The 12,037-nt window shown below is 29.1% G+C and overlaps 1 protein-coding gene across 1 annotated transcript; it reads right to left on the bottom strand.

Moving 5' to 3' along the window:
• Positions 1-6,702: 6,702 nt before the first annotated feature.
• LOC123301201 (cytochrome P450 4V2-like) lies at positions 6,703-11,710 on the bottom strand. Its single transcript, XM_044883937.1, has 9 exons — positions 11,534-11,710; positions 10,707-10,910; positions 10,447-10,635; positions 10,025-10,088; positions 9,307-9,433; positions 8,062-8,247; positions 7,574-7,808; positions 6,993-7,172; positions 6,703-6,929 (listed from the first exon to the last, which is right to left on the bottom strand). Exons 1-9 carry the CDS (start codon positions 11,595-11,597, stop codon positions 6,745-6,747), a joined length of 1,434 nt encoding a protein of 477 aa, XP_044739872.1. The 5' UTR covers positions 11,598-11,710; the 3' UTR covers positions 6,703-6,744.
• Between the last annotated feature and the right edge of the window lie 327 nt (positions 11,711-12,037).

Genomic DNA, 12,037 nt, shown 5'->3' with positions numbered 1-12,037 from the left:
GTTAACTGTAAAACAAGAAGTGCTTTAGCATCTTCACTTAGGGTTATCAAGGTATTAATTTATCTATATTACCTATAATGAAGGGGGGAAATTTATTTAACATGTAATTTAAAGTGATGGTTGAATCATAGTTAGATAATATTTACAAGACACAGGTAATCTTTGTACTTTACAAGTTTTTGTATTATAGACCAGGGAAAATTCTGCTGCCATAAATTTAAATGTGAGCCTGATAAAACGATTCTGCTTAGACGGTTACGAACATTGATAATTTCTATCTGTCACTGTTTGAGGACCTGTTTTCTGTATCTATTTTTTTCTGTGTGTCCAATTGCGTCGGTACCATATGAAAAACTTTTTAAATATTTGTTTTATGAAAAAGTATTCTCTTTGATAAAAAGTTCTGCATGACTGTAATATGATATAATCAGATATCAATTTTTTTGCATTCGTATATGAGGTTTGTCGGAAAATGTTAATTTTGCTCAACAGAAAAGTACCTTTATTTTTTACGAAATGGACAAAATTTATTGAGAAAAGTTGATTGTAATTGAAAACATTGGTAAGGCATGCAATATTATCCAACTACCATGACAAGACAGGAAAATTGTTATTTTTACTAATTCTTCTCTGTATTAACATTGAAAATTTATGCAGATCGACATTTAATCTAGGGTGCAAAATTCTGTGTTCTGGTAACGCAGGACCTACTATTAAGATATAATTTTTCATAAGACAAAAAAATAAAAAAGTTTTCGATGTGGTATGGACCTAATATGACACACGAAATTACATGTAGTGTTGTGAAAGAGAAGAAACCGGAACGATTATGATAAATTTGACGGGACCTTGATTGACAGGAAGTCGTTACTTCGGAAAAATTTCGAGTAAGCTGAATTTTGATATAAAGGATTCTTTCCATGTTTTCATGACATTGTGAGTCTCAATTAATCCGCTTGCCCTTAGTAGATTTAGCGTAAAAAAGTTCACGAAAACACTTTTTCGCTTGTGCTTTTATTTTACTTTTATTATTAAAATAAAAAAACTTTATCATTTTAAGACGAATATTTATTTTGTCTTTGTATCTAAAAATAAAAATTCTTGTTTAATTCAATTTAGGTTGTATAACTTTCATTAAACTTTTTTTTTTTTGAATTTAATTTATACTTGCTGCGATTGTAATTGTCTGTAGCTCATGATTAATATTTAAATCAATTTATAACCCTTAAGAGCTGGCGTACGATTTGACAGGCCACATGGGAGTCAAAATTCGTGGTAAGTTCGATTGGCCCACATGCGGTTGTGTCTGTGAAATAAAAATCAGCGAGTACAATTAACTGGAAAATTCGTCGCTGTCTTTCAGAGCGTTATCATTGTTAACGTAAATATTAAATAAAAAAAAATAAAACATTATTTTTAGCGGGATGTATTTTGGTTGCAGAATTGTTGTTGAAAGTAAAAGGTCACTCAGCTTATAAATAATAAGCAAAAAAAAAAAGAGGAAAAATCCGTCTCTCATTGAATACTCTTATGGGGAGCTGTTGTAAATCAAATTTAACATTTTCACCCGGTTGTCACATTATGCCGTGATTCTAATCAATATAAAACGGGTGATGTTGAAGAAAGCCGTGTGCTCGAACGCTTTGACGAAGATATAGACACAAATGCTGGTGTCTATAGGATCGTGGGGATACAAAATAGCAGTAAGAGTAATGTTTTGACGAGAACAATGTGCAAGTAAATGTGCTCAGAATATGATGAAATGAAACTATGTGGCCTATGTGGTCTGTTTTTGTTTAAATTTACCATGAATTTTTATTTGTGAGAATATTTTAACATCAAAATATTTTAGGCATACATGCAGACAATTTCACGTCAGTACTGAAAGGTTAGAACATGCAAAACGTGATCTCAGGTAATTACTATAATAATGGAATAATTTTTATTGTATATGATGAAGGTTACCAAGCCAAAACATTTAAAGAAATAGTTATTTATATGTAAGAAATTACAATTATCAAATTCGTAGCAAAAAAAGTTTCTTTCGGGAAAATTTCCTTTACTGCTTACCAAGAAATGCGAATGTATGTATCTATCATTAAATTATTAAAATCGAAATTTTTGTATTTCGAGGATTTAATTTTACCTACTGTTTATGAAAGTTAGTTATTGATGACACAGTACCTACAAACAAATCGCCGGAAGTTTAAACTTATCAAAATCAAAAGGTTTTGTTGTTGGAAAAAAAATCGAAAAATTGCACTCCATTTACCACTCCCTTCGAGAGTTACAAGCTTCCTGCAGTGTATTTCTGCTAATTATGTGGTCCATGAATTTTTTATACATGAACAATAGGGATAAAAAATCGTTAAAATTTATAGCCTTAATGTTTTCTAATTGTAAAAATTTCAATACAACTAATATTAATTAAATTAAAGAAATTGTGATTCAATTCCAGTCTTAATCTCGTTTGTATACGCTTCGATTTCGACAAACTAAATTTTGTGAACCAAGTTTTATTACCAAAAGCAGCTACGTTATTAGATTCCATTTGCTGGATTGGAGTTAACTTTATTGTATCGGTGGATTTGTAGAGATATTTGGAAAGTTCCTTCGTCAATGCTATACCAAATCGGTCGTTTTCATTGAAGGGCTTAGTTTCCACAACGCACAATATTTCTCTAACGCTCCCAGACTACGCATTCCACCAATGTTTTTGATGTAATTACTACGTCGTCTGCATAAAGTAAGACCTTGATCTCTGAGCCCGTGATACATGGAGACGTTGTACTTACGTTATCTATTCACACATACAAATCATTAGTATGCAATAAGAAAAAGATCGCTTACACTTGCATCCCCGTCTTAAACCTTGGTAATAAGTAATGAAAATTATAAAAAATTTATTTTGTGTTTCTTACATTGTTTATTTTACTTATTTACAAATTATTTAGATGTCCGTGTTTATCTTACTTATTTGTAAATCAGTGTTTCAACTTACGCGTCAAATAATCCGAACATTCGCGCCTAATTAAAATAGAAATATGACTAAAGACTTTTTTCGTAAACTTATCAGAATTTTTTCATTCTAGTTCAAAAAACTATGAATTTGACGGATAAAAATACTTTAACGAAATGTTTGTCAAGCAATTTTGGAAAAATGTTTAGAATAAAACATGGAGAAGACGTATCGTAATTGAATAAGAAATGTAAGATATAAAATAAAAATCTCTTAAAAGAATAATATTTTGTAAAATTTAACATTAAATACAAAAAAAAATTTGAATTCTGCTGCTAGTACAAAATTATCACTGAAAAGAATTATACAGAGTGTTTGAGAATTGCACGGTGCTATTTTAAGAATGCGTTCTCTAACACACACCAAATTATAAACTTTTGTCTCTGGATCTGTTAAATGTCCACCCCCATCTCCCGATTTTTTAACTTTTAGTTATTTTATACAGGGCTACATGGAAACTGCTATGTCTATTAGCACGCAAGACATAGCGTAATATGAGTTGGATCGTAGGAGCTGCAAACTCATTTACACTGAATGTGATATTGTTATTCAATATCTAGAAACATTTCCCTATCTCGGTATTAAATTATTAAGTTCAGCCTATGTAAACATTTTCATTTTTTGTTTGTTTATGTTATACTTGAAAAATATGCCTAAAATATTGCCGTGCAATTTTGGAAGACTCTATATAATATAAAATAATGATTCCTCCTTCTGTATAAGAAATATCTATTTTCATGAATTTTATGTTACATACATACCATAAGTCGATAGACTATTGATTGATAAAAATTAATTTACTTAATATAAATCAATTTTCTGCTACTTTTTTTATGAAAATATTTCCACTAAATCAGAAAGTTATAGATCTAATCCTTAAAGTACTTCAAACCCCACATCTTGTTTCTTCCAGCAATTGATGGTATGCCAGTGACAATATGACATAACAATGTGGTTTTATAGTATCTCATTAATATTATGACATGCCATTAATGTAATACCTGACATTGAACTTGAGGTTAAGATAGAAGGAAATGATGCACCACATGTATACCTTGGTAATCTAATCAATTAGTTATTCAGTAAATGTATCTAGTTTATGTACGTAATGTTATTTATAGTATTCCTTACGCGCCCTTCCTAGAACCGTACAGACACGACGAACTCATCGCTGCAAGAAATTTTCTCGAAACTCACGGACTTGGGAATTTGTAGGCAATCATGTCCAAAGAAATGGTCTTCACTTTTATATATGTAGAAAAACGATTACGTTACTTGACAAAACCACAATTTCAAATAATTTAAACTAAATTACTTGGTAAAAAGGCTTTACAAAAAAGAATTTGTAGAGCCCTTTTTAAAATATATTCATCTTATAAAGTGAAATTGAAAAAACCCCCATAAATACCAGTTTGGAAACTTTTGAATTTATATTTCTTCCTATAAATTTACAAAATTTTCTTCAAACAAATTTTCAATTTATGGAGGACTTTTGATTCTACCCAATTTACTAATTTTTAATTTATGGCAGAACTAATGATTATGATTTTTTTTTTTATCTCATATGATAAGTTATTGAATTTTGGCGAAACTGATGCTCACCATAAACAAAATTTAAAATACACTTACTTGAGGACTTACATGATACTTGAGGTCATCAACGGAGCAAAAATATTTGATTAAATATTTATATTGCGGGTCCTAAGGGGGATATATTTTAACAAAATGCTGAAAAATTTTTATTTACAGAAAGATATATAGTAAATTGTGTAATGGATACGATTGCACTCGACTAGATGGCAATTCGCTCAAAGGGGGAGACACATCATTCAGTGCGTGAACACTTATCTAATACTTACTTTCAAAAAATACCGAGGATTCGATCTGGAATGGTATTTTAATCAATTAAAATTACTTTAAGGTTTGCCATGAAGTCATAAAGAAAAACTAGAAATGGGCAAAAACTGATCACATCTCGAACTGGCAAGTTCGGCGAATCCTTTAGACAGAAAAATGTAGAATCACGGTTTTCCGTAGTAACTATAACAAGATTTGTTAAAACCATATAACATAGATATTTTAAAAACCTTTAAACACATAAATATAAAAATTTGTCTTGTTTTTTTTTTTTCGATTGAACCACAAGTGCCTGAGATATCGATCGACGAAATTGCAAAAACGATTTATTGAAATTTTTTGCGAACAAGATAAAGCTGGTATAAAGAGTATTTTTGACCCAAAAAAATACAAAAATCGGGTTTATTTATCGATTTGATCTGTCGTTTTTAGAATATCGCTTTTTTTATTTTATTTCGGAGCGATTATGTAAATATATATAAACCTACCCAACTAATGGTCACATTAGATGGATTTTGTTCTGATGTCTTATAGGTCATAATTACCCTTTCATAATCCATTGACGTGAAAATCGGGTTATTTATGCGATTAATTAAACTGTTAGTTTCTAGTGACTGAAGAAATTTCTCTGGATTATCTATATATAGCTCCGAAACTAACCGTCAGTCTCATTTTTTTAATGTATCTAAATAAATCTATCGAAAAGACAAATTAAAAAATTACAATCCTATATAGAAACATTGTAATCAAACAAGAACAGTTTCGTTTGTTCGCTCATGGCATGCATATGAACCCGAATTGTTTGTTTGTTCATGGCTTGCATATGGACGTAAAAATATTTTCTTTCCATAAATGTGTTTTCGTTATTCTAAAAATAATAATGTTGTTGTTTTTTTTGTTTTATTTTTCTAAACTAATATATAAAATATACTTTTAATCGGAGAATGTTTTAATAATTTCATACCAACTTTTTTTATAGGAGATACATAAATAACTACAAAAAAGTTTAATATTAAAAAATAAATGAAAAATTGTTTTTCTAAAATTATTTTATCGAAATATTAAAAAGTTTATAATGGAGTTTTATTTTAACTGTAAAAATACAAAATACATACATCGTAATATCTATGGGTAGAGGAGAGTTGGATATATTGTATATATTGTAAGTTTAAATTGAACCACTTTTATATTTCACTTAAAACATTCGATTTTTACCTATGCTAAATAATGCTCCAGTGACCACCTGCGACTATTATGTAGTTTTAAAATCACGTTGGTTAAATATGGTATGTGACAGTAAAACAATTATTTTGAGTAGAATTCGAGCTTATTGTTATATAAGTAATATACGGTATTAAACTACAAAAACTTAACCGGTTTTATGTTGGGCTCATTTCTTCGTTTTGTTAAAATATTTCTGATTTTTTTAAGTGTACCATTTATTATTTTTAGTTATTTTTAATCGAATGATATGTTACGATTCTGCAATTTACTACACTGAAAATGGTACACTTAAAAAAATCAGAAATATTTTAACAAAACGAAGAAATGAGCCCAACATAAAACCGGTTAAGTTTTTGTAGTTTAATACCGTACATATATATATGTATATATATATATGTATATATATATATATATATACATATATATGTATATATATATATATACATATATATATGTATATATATATATATATATATATATATATATATATATGTACGAGACTGTTGCATCTATATTAAAACTTGCATGCTTACTGAATATTTTTTGATATGTGATCTTAATAATAAAAAAGATGTTTCTCGGTCCATTTTGTGTTAGGAACTAGACGCATGTAACTTATGTCGAATTATAATAAATTGAAAATTTTATTTTTGATGAATATCATCTGATTTTTGTCTTGGCGTGATTCGTACTAAGTGTCCAGTCACTAATGTTGATGTAACAGAAGCCTCAAATCTTAACTCTTCAAATTTTAAGTCGGTATGAAATTCATATCGATTTAATAGTGTGGCTAATACAATTTTCATAAGCATCCATGCATATCGTTGACCTAAAGACAAAGTTATTTAAAAAAAAAATTCTTGGAAAAACATTCTTTGCAACTTTTTCTTACCAATACAATTTCTTGGACCGGCGCTGAATGGTATAAAAGCGTAGGGATGTTGTTTTTTAATATTTTCCGATGTAAAACGTTCGGGATCAAATATTAGTGGATCCTTCCAATACTTTGAATTTCGATGGAGTGTAAATATTGGAATTGCTATATTCGCCCCTTTTGGAATTTTATAATTGCCTAAAATTAATATATTTCAAAATTAATTGTAACTCATAGACCGCAAACCTACAATGAAGTCAAAATTTTATGATTCTTTTTATCTTCCGCTTGGACGATGCGATGGATGGAAGTAAATTGTTGGTAAAGAAAACTAAGACTGTAATCGTGGTCTGGTGTTTTGCTTTTATGAAAATTAAGTTGGTATATTGTATATCGCCAATTTTGTTTTTTCTTATTCTAGAATATGCCACTTAAAAAAATTCCATGAACAATAACTTTCTGGAGCGTGGGTAAATAAGCTCCTGAGTGGATGTGGAGCATTTTCTTATTAATCCTTAAAGAGCATCTTTCAAGAATAATATATAATTTTGACTTTATTAGGCCTCACTGTCTATTATACAAATTTTAAACAATATTACCGATATCAATATCTTCAGATACTTCTCTAACAATTATTGGTCCTGTTGCGGTTAATCGCATTGATTCCTTAACTACCATTTCCATGTATTTTAGCTGTATTAAATCATCAAATTCGATTTCATTTTTGTCTTTGAAAATTGTATAAATTTCGTGGTATAATTTTGTTTGTATGTCTTTATTGTTTGCCAAGTGTAATAAAACAAAAGCTAGGGTAGTAGCTGATGTATCATAAGCCTAAAAGAAGAATTTATTTTATTTCAATTATAAATCACCTCAAACTGGGAATATTCTTTGTACTAGGCATAGAGGGGTTGATTCTGGAATTCAATTTCCATGCCGCTTAATTTTATCCTAAAAATCGATTATGCATTTGGAAAAGTCAATTTTTTTACTTCTTATATCGATGAATCCCCTATGAAAGTCTATTATTGTATTCAAATTGAAGAACAGGGTGAAACCTGTTTGCATTGTGTATTTACCAACCTACCCCAAAAATGATTGTGTTAATTTCATCACGCAATAGATCTTGTGAAAAATCCGCATTATTTTTTGTAAAATCTAATAAATATTCCAGCATTGATTTTTTTAATTGATTCTTGTTCATTGCTTGGACTTCGGTTAAATTATTTTTAACAGATGTAAGATTATATTCTTTTCTTTTTTCAGCAATTATCTAAAAAAATATATTAGTGTAAGTATATGTAAATATCGTTTAGGATCAGGCGATTTTATCAGAAAAATTGAAATTGCAGAATACCTTCTTTAAATAAAAACTCATGTTCGTAACTGATACGAGATAGAGAAAAATAATAATGCTACGTAATTATTTATAAAAAAAGTCCTTTTTACCCGAGTGTTATGGAGTGGTTATTATTTTCGCACTTATCTTGCTCTATATATGTATGCATGTATTTTGCTTGTAAATTTCTTCCTTACCTCATATCTTTTAAACGGCTCAATGAATTTCAAAATTTGAGGTATCATTATATTTGTCTGAAAAACCTAAGTGTTCTAAGATAGGTGTATGAAGACACAAAAAAATGGAGGATTGTTGGACCGAAATTGTAAAAGGTTAATTAAAATATTAACAAAACGAAAATTGTATCAAAATAACGCAAATTTAAAGGGGATTACATACCCTTTTACTATTTATAAGTTAAATGTTTGAATTTAATAAGAAATAATAAATCGGCTTTGAAGTTTTAATATAGTATAATAGGAGGGTTTAGTTTTAGTGCTGGAACACTAAAAAGTCTAAAATAAAACAAAATATATAAAAAAAGAGCCGACTGCGTTAAAAAAAATCTGAAAAGAAAGAAACAAGCTCATTAGTTTACATAGCGACTCTAACACTTGGGGCCCATTAAAATCAAGACTGACTCAAATCTTCCCAATAATGGGCTACAACGCTTAAAGTCGCTTTATGTAAACTACTGGACTTGTTTCTTTCTTTTCGGATTTCAATTAACGCACTCGGATTTTTTATTTGTTTTTTATTCTTTTTTTTTTTTTATTCGACTCAAGATCTCCAAGAAGAACGTTCTTATAAAAACTTGTATCTAATTATTTTTAAAACTCAGCATAAAATATGACACACAAATATGACACTCGTATGACCCATTGGAACATTTAAAACGATATACAAAAGAATCTAATGTATTCTGCAATTCCGTTTTTATTGCTAACCCATGATCTATGTAAATTAAGTCCTCTACAAATTTCAAATACTAACATTTTCAGTAAATTTACGTAGAATTTCACGATTCTCGCGTGCTATTTTATAGTCCTTGGTAAATCGATAATAAAAAGGGAAAAGTTTAAATCCACTTAATATTCTGATCATAACAAGATGCATAGCACTAAAAAAAATAGAGTTTATGATAAATTTTAATTAAATATTTTAATTTTGTTATTTATTTTTTAAATAAATCGAAACATTTAAACAACTTGAGGTGAATGTGATATATGATGCCAGAACAATGATTTTCTGATTCAGAAAAGTACTGGCTGTGCTGGAAAATAGTCAGTTCACACTTGGTTGGGTGTGTGCATAATGTTTCCACTTGCAGAAAAGTGATAGATAATTGAGAATGAAATTAATCTGAATTTTAAGAAAAATTAATATAGTAAAATATTCCTCAAACAATTTCAAAAGTTTCTAGAATAACAAGAGTTATTTGATATTTTTCTTTGTTTTTATTTAATCGATTCAGTTCTCAATTAGCTGCCAGTATTAAGCAAAGTAATTGACGTAAAAAATCGAGCTCAAACAACATGCTTAATGAGCGCTTACCGATACCTATTTTCCAAAAACCTCTCGTGGTATTCATTGATCAGTAATAAATTTATTGTATATAAACTATTTAAACTTTGCATATAACAAATATTTCCATTTTACTTTCTGGAGTACCCGAGGAATTCCACATCTTACGATATAAAATTGTTTTTACCTGTGTGACGCATTAAAATAAGTGGGTTCGTTGTAAGAGTTAATATTTACACCCATAACTGATTCTAAAAACAAATTTAACCGATTGAAATTTTTGAGATTTAGATTTATTCCCATTTTAATCGACAGATTCAAATACTTTCTAAAAAAAAATATTGGCTCAGAAAAATGTTTTACGTCAAAATGGATTAGGTGACTATGTTTTTCGGTTTCGATGTTCAAGATAATTTTTTCGAAACGGATCACAAAGCTTTGTCTTGAAAAGGAGCCGTTTAATCCGTCGGCTATCAGCACTTTTAAGCTAATCGGAGATGTCTTCTATGAACCAGCAACTTTTGTTTCGATCATTTTTGATAAATATGTCATTTTAGTTGATAGTCAGATCTATCGATTAAAATGGGTTAGCAAATATAATTCATTTACCGCACACTGCATCCAAAGTTGTTCTCGCTAAATATCCAAATATGTCAAACGATGTTCCTTTATTCAGTTCCAAATCTAATTTTTCAGTTAAAATATGATTCTTTTCCACAAATATGTCAAAATATGACTTTAAAATATTTGGACTAAAACCTCTTGTAATTATATTCCGATCATGTTTCCATACTGGAACTAAGATTTAGAATGTTGTGTGAATAAACATTTTTTGAAATAAAAATGAATTTAAAATATTGGTAAAATACCATTTGATATTAGAATGGAACTTCCCATTGCATCCATCCACACCAATTTCATTAAAGCGGGCTTTTCCAAAACATTTGGATTTGTTAAAAGTTCTTGAACAATTTCTGGATCCGATGAAAGGATTATTGGTATCGGCCCCAGCCATAATCGAGCTAGTGTGTCCTGGTATTCCAGAGACACACTTATTAGGTTACGTGTTGATACTAAAAAAAATTAAAAATAATACCGCTATAATCACTAGGGTTTGGAGAAAACAACAAAATTTCCGATTGAAATTGTACCCTTTGTTTTCACGGAAATACTGCCTTCACTAAATAAAATTTTAAATTGAACAGGTAAATAGACAATACGTTTAAATGGCTAGGATTTTTGTAATCTTCGACTACGTGAAAACTTTTGTTTTCTTATTTTCACTGAAAGATTTAGGCTGGTTAAAAGATATGGAAAATATTTCCACCATTTAAAACCTATTTTGAATTCACATTTGCTCAAATTTAACATCTAATAAACTGACAAAGTCATATCTTACAAAGCATAGAAAATTCGTTCAAACGAATCCTTATTTTATAATTTTTGGGTCAAAAATACTCTAATAAATGATTTTCCTTAAAATTTCTGATTTGAAGTGTTAGGCTGATTTGAACTTGTAGAAAACGATTTTTCTGCCTAAAATCCGTTCTGAGGCATCCGAGAGATCCGTTTCTCATTACCTAAATTTAAAATTCAATAAACTGGCAGCGTTACATCTTGAAGTAGACAATTTTCTCAAATAACTTCAGTTTTTGCTCCAAAATAAATTCCACTAAAAAATAATAATTTGTTTTACCTTCATGAGACTTCAAAAATAGCGTCGCATTTCCAATGAATGGATAAGCACGTGGTCCAGGCATTTTTGATGCATAGTAGCATATACGAAAAATATTTGAAAAATATATGCATGTTCCTACAATCACTAAAACTGACAACACTATGGATATAACTATAGAATTTTGTAGATATGATGTTAACAATGTTGAAGAAAACATTCTGCTGAGTTAACTGTAAAACAAGAAGTGCCTTAGCATTTTCAATATGGATTTATCAATGCATTAATTTATCTAAGGGGATTATGTAAGGGGAAAGTTTATTTAATATGTAATTTAAAGTGATTATTCATTCATAGTTAATTTTTACAAGCAACAGGTAATCTTTGTACTTTACAAGTTTTTGTATTATAGACCAGGGAAAATTCTGCTGCCATAAAATAAATGAGTGAACCTGAAAATGATTCTGCTTAAGTTTTTTTGAACGTTGATAATTTTTATGTTATTGTTTGAGGACTACTTCCAGA

The sequence above is a fragment of the Chrysoperla carnea genome, chromosome 5 (genome assembly GCF_905475395.1).
Source record: "Chrysoperla carnea chromosome 5, inChrCarn1.1, whole genome shotgun sequence".
Lineage (NCBI taxonomy): Eukaryota > Metazoa > Arthropoda > Insecta > Neuroptera > Chrysopidae > Chrysoperla > Chrysoperla carnea.
Note: the sequence above shows the minus strand (reverse complement) of the source record. Positions and strands in the feature narration are given on the sequence as shown.

Coding starts and splice junctions, on each gene's coding strand:
- LOC123301201 (XM_044883937.1), bottom strand. CDS start 11,597: ATGCCTGGACCACGTGCTTATCCATTCATTGGAAATGCGACGCTATTT. Junction 10,089..10,446: donor AACTTTGGATGCAGTGTGCG/GTAAATGAATTA, acceptor ATTTGTTTTTAG/AATCAGTTATGGGTGTAAAT. Junction 8,248..9,306: donor TACGTAAATTTACTGAAAAT/GTTAGTATTTGA, acceptor ATATTTTTTTAG/ATAATTGCTGAAAAAAGAAA.